We start from the raw sequence: 17,800 nt of genomic DNA on the forward strand, positions 1-17,800 counted from the left end.
CGAATGTCCCCAGACTCCCATCCTGAAGTAAGGGAGGCTGGTCATGCATAGTGGTTGGTTTGTCTGCTCTTGGCTACTGTAGAACAACATGGTGGACCCCATGTAAGAGACATATGTAGTCGGAAACAACCTATTCTTAGGCAACAGCCCCCCCACCCCACACACACACACACACACACACTCACAATTCTTACTTTCACGTGATTATAACTAAAATATAACTTTAAATGTTAAGTACCATTTCTGCCAACAGATACCCCGGGTTCCTACACAGTGGCCCTTTAAGTTTTTTGTTGTTTTTTTTTTTGATGCTGTTACTTTTGTACTTTTAATTTAGTAAAAGTTTGACAGCAGAACATTTACTTGTGACAGGGTATTTCTACAATGTAGTATTGCTACTTTTACTTCAGTAAAAGGAATGAATAACGTTACTTTTCTACCACTGATAAACAACAACAGTGATCGGAGTCGCTTAAGTTTGTCCGTGCCGGACCTGAAGGCATCATAGAGTCAGGCTCCGGACTTCAAGAGAGTGAAGGCGGGTTGGAGCTCCAGTGTGTATGTTTGTGTGTGTGTGTGGTTTTACGTTTACAGTTGTATACTGACTGGAGAGCTCTGCACATCACCGACCTGACAACCAAGAGAGAGGGAGTAAAAACATCTAAATTCTCCCGGGAGAAGAAAAGAGCCGCCGCGTGAGCCAGCCAGGGAGCTGACATTTAACTGAACATTTTTCCAGGTAAAGTCTAATTAGTTAAAGCTTAGCAACTTCGCACTGATACAGCTTTCAGTCATCTGAAGTTTGCTGGGAAACCTCACTGCCAGCCGTCATTAAAGAGTCTGCTAAATACGTCAGAGAAGTTTAAGATAACGTTAACGTTAGTTTATTAAAGTGTCGCTCAGTTAAATTTTACACCGCAACTTTGACGAACTACACGCACAAACATATTGTAAAACGTAAGTTTTGACTGGTGAGATAAGAAAACTGAACAAAAGATAAGTATTTCAGTGATAAAATGTTCGCGGTTTCGTTTTCCGTCTTCACAGGAGATGAAAAATCTATGAAAAAAACACCCCCCAAACTCGCCATCTTTCAAGCTAGCTCGCGTAAGCAAACACATTTCCGGAAAGATCCTTCAAAATAAAATTTGAAACTTTTATGAATTTGAGGTTGTTTATTTCTCCCATGGGAGAAATTTGTCCTGGAGATGGGGAGATTATTGCATCAAGACTAAAGATCAAAATAAAACACAATAAACACACATGCAAACGACAGCTTGAGGTATTAGTCATTTATTAATGAATCACAACTCATTTACTCTGTTAAAGGTTCAGTTTGTGCGATTTAGGAGGATTTAGTGGCATCTAGCAGTGAGGAGGACATAAAAAATCTGGGTTTTTCCAGCATTCTCATTGCAGAGGGGCTGCTAAGTACTGTGGCTGACGCTAAAATTCAAATGGCCCTATCTAGAGCCACTTTTTGGTTTGTCCTTCCTGGGTTACTGTACAGCCACTGCAACATGGTGATTTATGTGGATGAAGACTTGCTCTCTATTTAAATATGATCAGCTTATTCTAAGTTGACAATAACACAGTGTTGCTTATATTCATGTAATTATACAGTAAAGAAAACAAACTATTGTATTCCCTTTCAGCCAATGTATCCTCCGAACTCCTATACAATGGACCTTTAAAAGCTACAGAAATTCAAAGGCATACATCTTAAAGCATACACACCTTAGTACACACATTTCATGTAAACAAACACATCTTACTGTTCATGTTCAGAAGCAAACACACAGCAGGGTTATGTTAGAGGTGGAGGGTTGGTGAATTCTGTGGTATAATTCATTACAAGTTTTAGTGATTTTACTTTAGTGATATTACCTCAGTCATTGATTATAAAACAAAAATCACTGCATACAACCTTATTGTTCTGACAAGATTTTAATCATCTATGATCATGCATCAGTGGAATTTAATTAAGTACATGTACTCAGTCACTGCACTTAAGTACAATTTTGAGATATTTTTACTTTACTTAAGTATTTCCAATTTATGCTACTTTATACTTCTACTCCTCTTCGTTTTGGAGGCAAATGTTGTATTTGTTACTCCACTTCATTTATCTGGCAGATTTAGTTGTAGACTTAGAATGTTAATTGGAAATATAAATCAACTGAATAATTCTGATGTATTATTATAGATGAAACCAGTGGTTCAACCTTTTTTTGTGTCAGTTACCCTTAAATTGATACACATTAGGTGACAAACCCCCATTTGATTTTTCTTTAAGGACTCCATCTGAAAAGATATTCGGTTGTTAGACATGATTCAGACTGGAGTTCTATACTTGTCAATAACCGCTAAGAAGAAAACTGTGGAGGATGTGAAACTTGATGGCCAGAATAGTCACCCTTAGTCACACTAGGCTCACTTCTGTAGTATATAGATAGTGAAAATAAATTATTCCCCATTTTTCTGGGGACCTCCTGAAACTCTTTCAAGGACCCCTGGTTGACAACCACTTGATTAAAATACCCAGCAGTATATAAAGTCAAAATTAGCTCCGCCTTTACCAGATGCAATGTTAATGTAATGAACACATTAATGCATCAATAATTATAATCAAGTATTATAATAAATATTGTTCTGTAATGGGCCATTCTGCATAATGAGTACTTTTACTTTTGATACTTTAATTATATTTTGATGCTGTTAGTTTTGCACCTTTACTTAAGGAAACGCAGGACTTTCACTTGTAACAGTAATTTTACAGAGTAGTGTTGGTACTTTTACTAGCATAAGCAGCAGAAGACACTATGGGAATCTATTGTTAATAAACTAGACTGAAACTGTCAGCTGAATTGCAACCACGTAAAATTTAACCTTTATGTTTCTTAATTAGAGTTTGGTGCAGTGAAAAGATAGCAAAAGAGAAAAATAAGATGATTTACAATAATGACAATTAAATTCTATGATGAAAGTTTACAATATTGGGGCTCTGATTAACGTGTGCAGTTTCCATTTCCAGTACTGTTTTCTCTTTTCTGTAACAGACTGCACTTTTATTTTGAAGGCAGCTTCTGGTGTAAACTTTGACTTCCTCTGGTTAACTTTACTCAGCTGAAAAAGCACTTCTACAAAATGTGTCCTAAAGTTAATTTGAGCGAAGTGAGACAAGTAGACTGATTTACAGAGCTGCCATCAGGTGGATCAAATAAATTCATGCTCTCCATGTCAGACATTGTCTGAAATATGAAAGCCTATTTTAATATCTGCATTGTTGTTCAGTTGTCACATTTATCTGTGGCGACATGCCCATTGGTGCCCACATAAAACCACACCCATGTGTGGCTGGTTTTCTTCTGTTCTTACTTGGTCCATAATCAAACCTCTGTGTCTGTGGATAACAACTGTGGTCCTTTAAGATTCAGCTTTCTCCATTTGGCACTTGTTTTCACATTGAAAACTGTGTATTCTCACATAAAATGAATCAAAAGTAAGCTGGGTGAGGCATTCAAGGACCGAGTAAAGTATAGTTATCATACAGTCAGGTGTGTAAGTAAATCTGTTCATGCTGCAGGCAGTTTGAAAGAAGAGTGAACTGTGTTGTCGACGGCAGATTGATGTGAACAGGTGACTTCTTGTAGGCAGTGGCCTGAACTACTACTGACACTGTTTCTCCCCATATGATTACTTTACATGTGCTCCTTTCCTTTGTTTCCCACTGATTTAAGTGGTTGGAATGAACGTTAAGTAATCGTGGATTTTCAGTTGTGCTGACACTTATTTCAGGGTCTGCAACTAGTGATCATTTTCAGTTTTTATTGATCTGTTGAGAATTCAGAGAATAGCCAAAAAAATGCCCTCACATAATCCCTGTCCCCAAGGTGAAATCTAGAGCCTAATAAACAGGTCGGGCTGATATATTGGATATAGATCAGGTATCAACATTCGTGTTTGCCAGTGAGTAACAAGAAACTGCAATACACAAATGTACAATATGTGCTTGAGGTAATTTAGAAACTGTCACTCACAGAGTTTGATGACCAGAGAGCACTTTTTACAGTGTAAAACGTCCAACTGAATACATACTGTATGTTGGTCACTATATAAAACAAATGTTTTAGACTCCAACATAAAGAAAATGTAAACAATTCAATAAATGCTCACATATCAATAGCAAAGCTTTAGACTCTGAAAAATTAAAAGATAATCAGCCTCAGAAATCTAGTCTCAGCTTCATGTTGTTTGTTTTGTCAATTGACAGTCCACAACTTAAAGATTTTCAGTTTACAATAATGTTAAGAAGCTTACTGGGACACTTTGATACAACAGAGTTATAATTATTACCAGTAATCAAATCCAAATGTTTCCTGTCAAGAAGGCCTGCAGTTAATATGAAATCAGAGACACTAACCGACCAGCAGTCTGGTGTTAATGGTGTTTGTTAATTTGCACATCTACTCATTTTTTTTGTAAATGTTAGTGACCAACACAGGTGTAAACCAGCTTTGTTTTTCATATGATTGAGCACTTAACACAAACACAGAGAAACATGTTGTCCCCCTCCCCCACCAGATGGTGAGTCAGGTCCCAGTTATGCTGATTGTCTGCAGTAAAGAAGGCCAGTTTCTTATCACCAGCTCATGACCCCTCAGGGTCGACATGTGCAGCGTCATTTTGTCGTCAGTTTAGTATAAATTCAAATGCTCCCTCTTTCGTTCTTCAAACACCTCTCTGTGACATTTTCACTGATTGTTAAACTGCTGCCACAAAGCTTAATCAGGTCCAGTCAGATGTCTGAGAGGACTGCTCTGTATGTCTGAATGGTGGCTGATGCCTTTAGGTTGTAGAAAGTCTTCTTTACAAATAGATGTTACTTTGTATAAAGGGTTTGTTTGTACATGGAGAACAAAACCCTGTACAACTGACGACTGAAAGAGACAAAGATCCCTCTGAGCAACAGCTGAGTAAGAACAGAAGAAAACAGCAGTCATGGGTAAAAGAAACTACTGAGAGTTTAGTGTCAAAATGTGTGCAGATTTAAATAGAAACAGGTTCCTGTTTCAGGGTCATGTGCACAATAATGTCTGTAATGAGCTGAAATTTACTGGCAATGTGTTGCTGTAGCAAAGCTCTTCTTCAAACTTCACAATAGAAAACACAGAAACAGAAGGTTAGTTTAGGGTTAACACTGCTGGAATATCAGCTGAACATACTATGGACTGGCAAATCACAGTTTAAACCTCTTCAATCTGACCACTGAGTCGACTGGAGAGAGCCCAAAAATATACACTGACACAATATTTAGAGACCTGTTCAGTGCTGTGGTTCAATAATGATCAAGGGTCACTGATGATCTGGACTGGCAAAAAAAAGAATCAAAATCCAAGTTCCTATTTTTACTGTATGATACATTTAGTATCTGAATTATGCTGTTTTTATTACTGCCTCTGGTGAAGGAAAAATCAAAAGCATAAAAAAGTTTCACTTTTAGTCCTGGTCAGAAAGGGCTTAAGTCAAGGTAATGCATGTGTTTGTGAAGTACTGAGCACGACTGGATAAATGAGACTTGGATTATTCTGCATGAGCTGTGTTAGAGTTTGTAAAATGAATGAGCTGTTGTTAAACGTGGACCCCTATGATTTACATTAATGAACAATGTTAATTGTTAATTCTATCTTAAGATAGCTATATATATATATATATATTTACAAGTCTTTGCCACCACACACAGGCGGCTCTCTGGACAGGTTTGATATGAGCTACTTGTTTGGTTTTCTTTCCTCAACACACAGAGAGGTCTCTGAATTATTAAGAGTAATCAGGGCATTGTTTCTGGAAAGACAAGTTGCTTTTGTTTTTTTAATATATTTTCAGCATCACAAAGGAAAAAAGAATTTACTGAAACAGACCACCAGGCAGATAATATAATCTGTTGTTGTGGTTGCTCTGCTCAGTATCCTCTTTGTGTTTAGTGCCTTTAATTGACACTGATAAAATTACTGACTGGCCTGATGTGTCTCGTGAACTGTCTCCATGGTAACCACATCCCGGCACTCAGTGGTGGAAGAAGTATTCAGATCTTGTAGTTAAGTAAAAGCAGCAATACAAGTAAAAGTCCTGCATTCAAAACCTATAAGTTACAGTAAATTTCCGAACACATATATTAAACTCTAATTAAAAATCACCTCTACTGCTTCTTATGTGTTGCTTAGCAGTCATGTGTTTTTATCTGCTGGTTAAGATCTACAAAGTGTTTGTAGCCAACAAAAGCAGCTTTCAGTGTTCTCTGTAAATTAAATGAACTTTGCAGCACTAAGTAATAAACTAAACAGTAATGCACCCAGCAGGTTTTTAGGTAAACTGTCTTTTTTAAAGATAACTTTAGTCCTCAACAGGCCTCCCACATCTCCATCCCAAACAAATGAACACACACACACACACACACACACACACACACACACACACACACACACGCAAAAACCACTTCCTCTTTCTTTCATTGTCTCATTTTATTTGGCAGACAGGAAGTTGCTTTTAAGACTTCACTCACTACATCAGGGACTTAATGCTGCTGCACGCATGCACGCACGCACGCAAGCAAGCGCGCGCACACACACACACACACACACAGAAAGGCATGCGACTTTCATCATGTGTTTGCTTTGCTGGTGATCCGTAGTCAAACATGACTGCCCAGGTTTCTGTTTGTCATCCTGTCACATTACTGGTGGGATGGTTTATGAAATTAATGTGTTGTGTTTGACTGTCTTGTGAGTGTGTGTGTGAGTTTTGGGAGTGTCAAAAAGAAGGATATCCTTGTTAGTAATCTTTTTTCACACAACAGTGCTCTTTGAGGCAAAGATAAATCTGCAGAGTTGCTCTTTTCTAAAATAACAAACACACTTTCAGTCCCTGCCATGATTTTATCTCCAGAATAGCTTTTAAGGCCTTTTAATGTTTTATTGTTGAGATGAGAATGTTGTCATTGTGAGAATTTAAAGTCTTTCACTTTCTGTCTGTGCAGGGGGATGGTAGTTCCATACGAAGGCCAGTCTTTCTCTGAGCTGAGGAGGCAGTGCCAGCAGAATGGACGTCTGTTTGAAGACCCTCTGTTCCCCACATCTGACCAGTCTCTGTTCTACCAGAATAACCGCATCGGCAGAGTCACCTGGAAAAGACCAAAGGTGAGAAAAAAAAGAAGTGGTTTGTTAGATAGTAAGCAGGACTTCTACATGTTACTGCCAAGGAATGTTAGAGAAGTCTTTTAAGGCCCAGTCACACCAAACTGACATCAAAGTTCTAGTGGCGACAAATGGTGCCTGTTGTGTTGCCTCTTGTTGCCTGTGTCTTGGCCAAAAAGTTGCACTTGAACACACTGCAAAGACCACAGCCAACAGCCAACCAGCACGTACATTCTGTGCGTGCGTTAGAGTAAATAACTCTCCTCACCAGCAGGTGGCAATAGTCTGTATTTGTCATTCAAAAAGGGAAACCAGAAGACGGACAGGGCGGATTCAAGATGCTAGTTAGCCAGTTAGCACATTAACAACACAACCTGATGTTGAAAGAACACATGATGTTTACCGTGCACTAGCAAAAAATTACACAAACAGTTACGAAACATTTTCATTAAAGAGCTCAATGGCTAAAAATACCCCTCTTATCTTATTTAGCAAGTTTGTTTTGATCTCACTTGCTGTTTTGACTTCAGCCGTTTGTTAGCTTTTCTCCCTTTTGTTTCTCTTCCTGTACACTGAGCTGAGCTGCCAATCAGAGTGATTTCCTTCACCGACGGGCTCTGCCAGCTCCGACACTGATTCAACATGCTGAATCAGCCGACAAAAACAGGCAGCAAGGGCCAACAGTGTGTGACACGTCACAAGAACTGGGGCAACAGACGCTTACTCATGGCCCCACATTAACCAACGGCTGACCGTTGGCTACGTGTGTCAGGGCCCCTGATTCTCCGCATTGTTTGCTTTACATAAATATATGAATTTCACCTCACTGTTTACCCCATTAGACAGACAACAATGCTGAAAAGTAAGACCATTCTACAGCCAATAAAGTGAAGAGTAGCCCTAAAAAATGTGCTAATATTCACATCAGAGATAAAGGTAAACTGATTGTTTCAGTGAGCTGAGCAGCTGCTTCACAGAGGAGATGGAGAGAAACAAGTAGGTGGGTTAGGGGGACGGTGGTCACGAGACAAGTACAATGGAGAGCATGCATATAGAGAGGAGAGAGGTTACATGATCTGAATAGGGTGAGGAATCTATGGAATTTACCCCACTGAAATCCTGCTGCATTAGCCAGGCTGTGTTTGCTCTTTTAACAGATATTTAAGCAAATATTTGAACAGCAGAACAACATGTTCAGATGTAACTCACTCACTAAGCAAAGGCAAATACAATTTGTTTCTTACTTTAGTTATTCTCATATGTAAGGTTGAATAAGGACGACAGCAATGCTGTTGCTGAAATATGTAAAATATGGCTCAGCACAGATCCAATGATCTTAAGCTGGAACAAATTCTAGATTTGTAAAAAATAATTATAAATAATCATCATGCTAAGGGAAAAAAACCACAAGCTTTGAAGGGTAAGTAAACCTAAGTAAACACCCCAAAAATTCAGTGTGTTACAACATCATTTTAATGTTGCTGTGTTAGTTTCGTATGATAGATTGATTCTGGAAGGAATGTGTGGATGTTTGCTGCAGCCAGAGGTGATCAGTCCTCTTGCAGAAACTTAAAGCCTTCCAACACACCTGAGCAATAAAGGAGCTTATCATTAACTGATATATTTATGATTTTTTTCTGTCCAAGTCCAGTTTCAATGGACCAGCCAAGCTAAGTTTAATGACAGCTTTTCAGTAACAGAATCAGTCTTTGTTAAGATTACATTAATGGCTAAATATTGAATTAAAGGCCTGAACAGAAAGAGATGTTTCTAACGTTGGTTGTACATTATTCAGGTAACTATTAAGAGAGGGTGAGTAATAGATAAAGGATGTCGGCTTCTGTTAGAGCCCCTGACCTTAAGTAGCCTCTGCACCAAGAACTGTTCATTTCCTGAAATACTTCCTGAAAGCCATTAAGAAACACTGCGCAGTCCAACACAGGCTGTTTCCCCTGATTTAAGGCACATTCACTCTGAAATTCTAGATGAAAACAAATCAAATCACAGAGGCCTCTAAAAGGGAAAATCTTCCTTCATGGCAAAGTTTTTTAGTCACGAAATTATTCTTTTTTCTTCCTCAGTGTCACTGAGCAATAGATAATCATTTGCAGTATTTCTGAATAAACAAAATGTCTTGGTAACAACTATATTTAAAAAGACGTTATCAAATGCCTCTCAAGTTATTGTCACGCAGATCAGAATAGTGAATCCTACAGCACTCATGTTTTATTTTGTGCTGGGATGCTCAGAGCTGTTGATCCACTTTCTGCTAGCTAGCTGTCACTGTACCTTGGACATCGCGGGGAAGTGCAAATCCAGTGAAAACTGGCTATTTTACCAGATTTCACGGCATGGCTGAATTGTGTACAAGACAGTGTACATGAGGCTTATTGTATTTTATGCAAAAAGTGTTTCAAAATCAGCACAATTGGAATCAAGGCAGTGGAATCCTACATACAGAGTGGGAAACACATAATTGCCAAGAAAACGCCAGATATTTCCCAGTTCTGTTCTACCCTTGCCTCCACTGCACTTCTTCCCCCTCTCTCTGATACCCTCACCAGGGTCAGCAGTAGCAGATCCCTGAACAACATCTGGGTGTATGTCTATACAGAGAGCAGAGGTACTGTGGCGTCTAAACATGGTGACCAAACACCAATCATGTAAATCAAATCAGGGAGTAGGATACCTATTCCACACAATGTTCCTGGAGTCTGAAATATATCAGTCCATGTTTTTTTTTAATTATGATCATTGTAAAACTGGCTTTAATATCATCAATTGGTATTTTAAAAAGTCTTTAAAATTCTTAGCTTTAACTTGCCATAACCTGTAGGAACCTCGTAAAGAATGACTGAAGCTTTGCAAAGTTGATGCAACAGAACCAGACATATTGTCTTTTTCATTCTTCTTCCTTGTTAAATCCTGGTGCTACACTACCCATAATAGAACTCAACTGTCAACAGGTTGCTCAAAGATTTGAATGCGTTAAGTTAGTAGCGTATTATGTAGCCTGCAGCAGGGATGAGGCCTGGTTAGCTAAAGTTAAAGTTTGCTAAGTTAAAGAAGTACACTTCTTTCTGACTCATTTTCAAACTGATGCTGGCTTTTATCAGACTTCACACAGCTCCCTCTGGAGCCACATAAGGCTTTATTTAACTTTTCTTCACAGTACACCCCAATATCTGTAAACAGACTTTGATGGGTAAAGCAGTGGAGTTCTCCTTTTTTTTTTTTTTTTTTTTTTTTTTTTTAAAGATATTTTTTGGGGCTTTTTAGCCTTTAGTGGATAGGACAGACAAGTGTGAAAGGGGGAGAGAGAGAGGGAGTGACATGCAGCAAAAGGCCACAGGCTGGAGTTCTCCTTTTAACAGATAATAATACAGGATACTGCATCCTGTTATATTTCACATGTCCTTCTGTAGCAGAAACATTTCTCTCTATGAGATAAACAGAGGAAGTGCTGGGTGGTCAGTGTGAGCAATAAACAGAAATCAATCAATAGCAAAGATACTACTTTTGTAGCATTTCTGTATCTTTTTAAACCTACAGTGATTCAGTTTGGTCTTCTTGGTCTGAATCTTCCTGCTTTGAAAGATGAGCCAAACCTCTGGTTGGAATTCTAAACAGTCCAGACCATTATATAACTGTTTTGAATTTTCCGTTGAGCTTCTTCAAGGCATTTCTTTAAAGTGTTGAGGATCTGGCCTGTGTCATATTTACCAAACATGAATATTTCTGTCTGTCTAGAAAGTACTGTGATTAGGTTTTATGACTGATTTATGTTAAGAATCAATTTTAGTGATTAAATGTCACTGTTAGTGTTTTCATATGGTGTATAACTGATTTCATACATCTTCTCACTCTAGAATAAACATTGAACTTGTTTTATATCACGCGATTGTTTGACTAAACCGCCAAACTTGAATTGCCTCAGAGAATTTGAGTCACTGCGCTGCATTTCACAGATCCATATTTGTTTTTAGGAATGTTTTTATGCATTGCAACAGTAACCACTGCTGCTGGTTTATTTGTTAAGTTCAGATGATGGGGAAATATGATTCCTGTAATGGAGTCATTGCTTAATGGCTTTCCAGCTTCTATCTGCGGCTGTTTACACTGAACACTGCCTTTGTAATACAGACACACACACACACACACACACACACACACACACACGGACACATTCAAAGCAGTGAAAAAACCATAACTGAGCCACACACAATAGGGCAGTTCTTAGGCAGTTCATACTCAGTTTCAGATGTTTATAATTGAGGTTTTGTTGTTTTGTTTGTTGAAGGAAGGAGAAATATAAGGTGCTAAAACTGGCTTTCTGTAGCAGCTATTGTGCCTAAGATCCTGTTAATTTACTTTAAAATAAACTTCAGTGTACTTCTGTTTAGTCTTTTTTAAGGTCGAAGTTGTAGGATTTAGGAGGAATGGAATATAAAATAATAGTATAGTAAGTATGTTTTCTTTAGTGTATAACCACCTGAAAAAGACGTTGTGTTTTGTTACTTCAGATTGAGCTGTTTGTCCGCAATGTTGCACTGCCTTGTTTCTACACTAGCCAAAACAGACAAACCAAACACGGGCTCTAGTTAGGGCTGTTCGTGTTTTTGCACCAGCCACCGTAGTTAGCAGCCCCTCTGCAACGTTCAGTGCTGGAAAAATACAGATTTTTTTTTTTTTATGTGAAACTGCTTAATTCAGTGTTTTTACCGGGTTAAATCATGTGGTCTGTTGTTTTGGAGAGGGAGACCTCTGCTGATAATTCGGCTCTCAGTAAAAACTTCCTGAACACTGAATACTGAGGGAATCCTAACTGGGAGTTCATGCTTGGCACATCGGAGAAGTTTTATCTGGTTGCAATCTGCAGTCCTCACTGCTAGATACCACTACACTGCTACTTTAATTTAGGCATGGGACAGTGCCGTCAGTGGAGCTCTTTGTCTGACCAAAAACTGCAGCAAGAGTGAAAAGATGGGTCTGAATATGGTTTGGAAGGAAAACTGCATTTATCATTTATGATTAAGAACAATTTCCCGGTCGTCCTCCATTGTAAAAGAACATCCATCTCCAGCCTAAACTCGATGCATATAGTATGCTTTTACTGTCATTCATTGATAATCTGAGCTGCTAAATATTTAAACAGGAAACTTAAAGCACTCCCTGATCGATATTGCCTATTTGTCCAGGGAGCGGAGAGAGTTGAAACATGTTTTTTTTTTTTATCCTAAATGTAAACCTTCTCTCTGAGGTAGCCAGTGAACCCTTAGAGTAACTACACATTTTACAAGAGCTTAAAACTCTATTACTCAGCCCTCTGAGCATCTTTGGATCAGTGTCACTGATTGTAAGTTCTGATAAGTCCCAACTTGCTCTGCTTCAGCCTTAGTATCAGTACTAGCTTCTAGATTTCTGCAGATACTGGATTTTGGAGGCTAATAATATATAGCCTGTGGCAGATTATATCAGCTGCCATGTTAATTCTGTGAGTAAATTGATAACAGGCCAAAGTTAAACTTGTCTGGTTTAAGTACCCCCTGCAGCTGTAGTCTCTACTCACCAAGGATCTTTTGTAAGGGAGGAACCCTCACTCTGTAACACCACTGTGTCAGTGTACTGTAGTTCAAACACGGTGAGGTGTTTCAATCACATCAATAATTCAAAGATCTCCCCCTCTCAAAAATGTGTTTTTCCTATGTTTACGTCCCCTAGAATGTCTGACCTTGCCGATACTAAGGCTGAATCCAAATGTCCACCCTGTGGACTTACAGACTGAGCCCTTGCAGAATTCATATTCTAAGTAATGTGACATGTTCACTGTCATCATGTAAAGTCTGCAATTGCAGAGACTACAAACGCTGATAGACAGGCCGCAAGACCATTTCACTTGTTGAGTTGGAAACACTCAAGCAATAACCACAGTCATATATACGATGATCATCGTACGCTTCATGCAAGTCTATGAATACTGTCTGCTCATCTAGCTCAGCAGATTACAAGATATAAATCCCATATATAGGCTTTTTTGTGACTTAACAAAATGATATTCAAACATCTCTTTACAACATATAAGCTGCACACATTCAAATACAGGAGTTTGTAAATAAAGACAGGACTATTACTTAGTAAACTGGATATTGCAAGAAACCGAGACAGGAGACACAGCATCCGTGTTTTCGCAGACATGGATGTAAACTGTAAGTGCAACTTGACTTGGTTGGCTGAGGCATACACCGGCAAGGCAGTAATTCTAGTTCAATGAGGTCGTACTGTATGAACAAGTCAAATTTTACATGTTTTGTGGTAAACTAAGAGGAGGATGAAGATAGTGTTTAAAGGAGGGCTATTTCTTCCCTCTGAGTGTGTATGAGTGTGTCTCTTTCTTGTGGTTGAACAGATGTGTACATTTATGCTCCTGTGTGTGTGGGCATATACAGTATGTGAACTTAAAATAGCGGCCTCTAATTTTGTGAATGCACACACAGTGAGGGGCATTTGAGGTTCTCTTTCTGTAGTTTTATTGAAAGATGCTCTTTTCTCAGAGCAATTACAATATGCAAGATGCATAAAAATTACATCTGTGCATTAACATTCAAAAGATTCAAAAGAAAGGAAAACAAAAAATACGCATTTGTGCTTAGATACATACAAACCTGTAGGGCATTTGAGAAATACAACATAGGCGATATGATAGTTCAAAACCAAACAAAACCCAAATTGTCTCTGTAGCAGCTACCTAAAAGAATCTTCTGACATTTTGGGAAATACGTCTGTTGGCTTCCTGTCAGAAAGTTAGATGAGAGGATTGATACCACTAGTGTTAATGCTAAATATGAAGCAGCCTGTTAGCGTACACACACACACACACACTGGAAACAGTGGGGGGAAATGACAAGCTTAGCTCTGTCCAAAGATAACTAAACCACCTACCCTCTCCTCTGAAGTTCACTTATTAATACGTTATATCTTGTATGTTAAGATATAACATGTAGTAAGTGAGCTTCATGTATACATCTGTCTCACACAGTTATTGGTCTTGCTGGGTGTGTGCCACTGGTTTGTCCCAGCCCTATCATTTGGCTGTTGTCCTGATAGTCTGACTCTCTTAAACTCTGTGGTTTCTTTTGCTTTGAACATTCAAAAGCGATCACTACTTAATCGAAGGGTGTATTTTACCCTATATTTACCTTCTGATGGTTGACTGAGTGCTCTGGCTAACACCCTCTCTTTCACATTAATCCTGCCAGCGACCCAGCACGCCCAAATCTTTCTACTGTTGGTCGCTCCTGTGTAGCAGCTGTAGGTTGACCAGAGACAATAGAAATATAGTTTTTATACTTTTTTGTCCTGCCACTCAGATTGTTCATCTGCCACTTTTGAAATCTCTGTGCTAAATGAAGGAATAACATTTAAATTATTTAGACATAATACAAAGGTCCAGTGTGCAGGATTTAGAGGGATATATTGGCAGAAACAGAATATAATATAATGCTTTGTAATCATCTGAAAATGAGAGTTGTTTTTTGTTTTCATTACCTTTGAATGAGCAATTTGTATCTACATGGGGACCCGATCCTCGTCCATGGAGATCCCAGTGTTGCTTTGTTTCTCAGAATGGACAAACCAAACACTGGCTCTAGACAGGGACATTTGCGTTTTTGCTTTGGCCACCATAGTTAGCAGCCCCCATGCAATGAGCCAAACAGTGTTGGAGACACTGATTTTTTTCAGGTGAAAACTGTTTTATTCAGTGTTTTTGATGATTTACACCTTCACCATCACCTGGTCCATTTGTTTTGGAGAGGAATAAACCTCTGAGCAGGTGCTAGGCTAGTTGCCCATCTGCGATGAGCTGAACAGAAATTTTAATGTAAAGCTGGTTTATTTAATGTTTTTACCAGTTTTAATCACCTGTGTGTTTAGGAGAGAAGGAGACCTCTAAAGTTAAGCTATTGCTAAACAGAGCACACTGAAGGAATCCTAACTTATCAACATCCTAACTAAGTTTCAGCTGGTTGCAGTCTGCAATCCTCACAGCTAGATGGCATTGAATCCCACACACTGCTCCTTTAATGTAGAGAATGATTTCATGCAGTGTTCGATATACTTTAACAAACAAACAAAAAAACAAAACTAAAAAATAAAAACATTACAGGCAGGATAAATTCCATTGTTCAAATTATTCCTTGGCTTTTTGGGGGCCCTGTTGTTGAGGGTAGGGGTGTCAGAGAGTACTGTACACATGCAGGCATATGCATTAACATGCCCACTTGACGTTTGGAAGCAAGATACAGAATTTTTACTGGGGTCTTGAGGAGCTGCAGCATTTATTCATTTACAAAGTGAAACCTGCACTGCACATTTACTACCACTTGACATCTTTACTATTTATTTCTTCTCTGCTCCAATTGCCAACACCTGTCTGCTCTGAGCGTATTCACTCTAATCTCTTTTGATTGATTGTTATTGGTTAGAGTTTGGTGAATTTTGACTGTCAGTCAAAATGAAATAGCTTCTATGGCCAATTGAGTTGCTTTTATATAGCAGTTGCGAGCAAATTGTGTAGCTTTATCCAATTATATGATAACCTTACCAAATATGTATATGTGTTGTGCCTTTTCTCTGTGTGCCAAAGTGGTGGATGGCCTGATGATTATACACGCCACTTTCAGCAATTTACCTGTGTTTGGGGGATGGCAGCTGTAATTTCAGACCCTGCTTGATGATGATATAATTAGAACCCCTTTAGTCTTCATCTACTGTGTTTCTGTCCATCTCTAAGAGGGAAAATAATTTTGAAATTCCAGCCTATCAAGTGACCTTTGACATTATGTCTTGTTCAAAAACGATTGTTCATTCATTGTTTTATCAGACATGAGTTGTTGTTGTTTTTTTTGTTTTTTTTGTTTTTTTTTTGCATTGGTAGATTCTTTATAGCCTACAAATATTCTTCTACATTGGTAAAGCCATTCAGTTGAGATGCCTATTCTCATTACTTTTAATGGATTTTCACTTTTGTACTTTTGTGAAATTGAGAAGACGGGAATAAACAATTTATTTAAAAGAAGAAGAAAAGGGTCACATTGATTGCATTCGTCTTTATCCTTCTAGGAGTTATGCAGTGACCCCCATCTGTTTGTGAATGGCATCAGTGCCCACGACCTACACCAAGGCCAGCTCGGAAACTGCTGGTTCGTAGCCGCCTGCTCCAGTCTGGCCTCCAGGGAGGCATTATGGCAGAAGGTGAGACATCTGTCTTTTATCTTTTTATCTGTGCAGTTGGTTTTGTAATTTTGGCTTCATCAAAGCAAATACTGTTTTCCTGGGTATTGCACAACACACAATATTCACAATAATTAAGAATCCATCACAAAACTATGAAACACAGCAGAAAACCTGCAAGGCCGCAGTATGCTGCCCAAAAATCCTAGACTGTATGAAGCAATGGACGTAGCTATGGTGAGGTCAACCACTGGTTTGTGGACTCCAGTTTTCAAGCCTGGAGTTCGGCATTTTAGCTGTCGTTTGGAGCCTCAGTGTTTTGAAGCCAGCAGTGACCATATTTGGACAAGAGGGTGGAGCCGTGGAGGATGGGGGGGAGTGGATCTGACTCAGACTGAGGTGAAGACTGGCAGACAGCTAATTTTAAGCCATAAGGGTAAATTATATAGAAAATCACTCCTGTACATTTGTCATGAATGTAGTAATTAGCTATAGAGACCAAAACCATTTTTGACTGCAAGCATGTTTATTTTTGCTATAAAGTTAGGCATTTTAACATGAGGGTCTATGGGGATTGACTGGCTCCTGGAGCAGACCCCAAGTGGCAGTTTAAGGAACTGCACTTTGTGGCACTTAAGCAATGGCTTCATTTTTCAGCCCTGGAAAAAAAAGTCAACAAAATTGCCCAAATAAAGCAACCAGCTCTAAAAATACAGCAGACTAATGGATCAAGTGATACATCGTGGCATCGCTAACTACAGCACAGCAGTAAAAAACTTCCATTAAAAGGACTGAGACACAGCAGGAGGAGTGGGATGTTTGCACACGCATATGTGTGTGTGTATTGATGGGTGTCGGCATGTGTGCATGCAAGGATATGGGTGTCAGATTTGTGTGACTGGGTGTGTGTGTTTACATTACATTTGTGTATACTGTGGCACCTTGTGTAATCCAAGTGATTTTAGATTACTGCCCTTTTCAACACACACACACACACACACACACATCAACACTGTCTACAATAATACATTGTTCATTGGTTGTGGTGAATTGGGTTCAAGGCCTCTACAAAATCACCAGTGTTCATATTAAAATATATTATTAACACCACACATATTGTTATCTTGGTTGCAACAGTGCTTATTAGGATTCTGAGTTCTTACTAACAGTGTCTGTCAGGGCTCATAAAACATTTGCATGATTCACTGTGCAGTGGTCACTATCACATCAATCCTGACGGATTGACCCTGACACTAGTGTACATTTTTAACAGTTTCTTATCAAAGAAACTTTAAATACTATAGTTTAAAATCATTTCATTACAAACTAAAGGAATTATCACAGATCCATCTGATAAAGGACTTGAACTGGATGCT

At 38.7% G+C, this 17,800-nt stretch overlaps 1 protein-coding gene across 1 annotated transcript in view; it reads left to right on the forward strand.

Annotated features, from left to right (window-relative positions):
• Window positions 1-499: 499 nt before the first annotated feature.
• Window positions 500-17,800, forward strand: part of LOC125889514 (calpain-5-like) — a 35,635-nt gene continuing 18,334 nt past the window's right edge. The window contains exons 1-3 of the mRNA XM_049577561.1: window positions 500-739; window positions 7,037-7,196; window positions 16,314-16,445. Of these exons, the coding sequence (XP_049433518.1) occupies window positions 7,041-7,196; window positions 16,314-16,445 (288 nt within the window). The 5' untranslated portion in view covers window positions 500-739; window positions 7,037-7,040. The remainder of the gene's footprint in view (window positions 740-7,036; window positions 7,197-16,313; window positions 16,446-17,800) is intronic.

Source organism: Epinephelus fuscoguttatus, linkage group LG5, assembly GCF_011397635.1.
Source record: "Epinephelus fuscoguttatus linkage group LG5, E.fuscoguttatus.final_Chr_v1".
NCBI lineage: Eukaryota > Metazoa > Chordata > Actinopteri > Perciformes > Serranidae > Epinephelus > Epinephelus fuscoguttatus.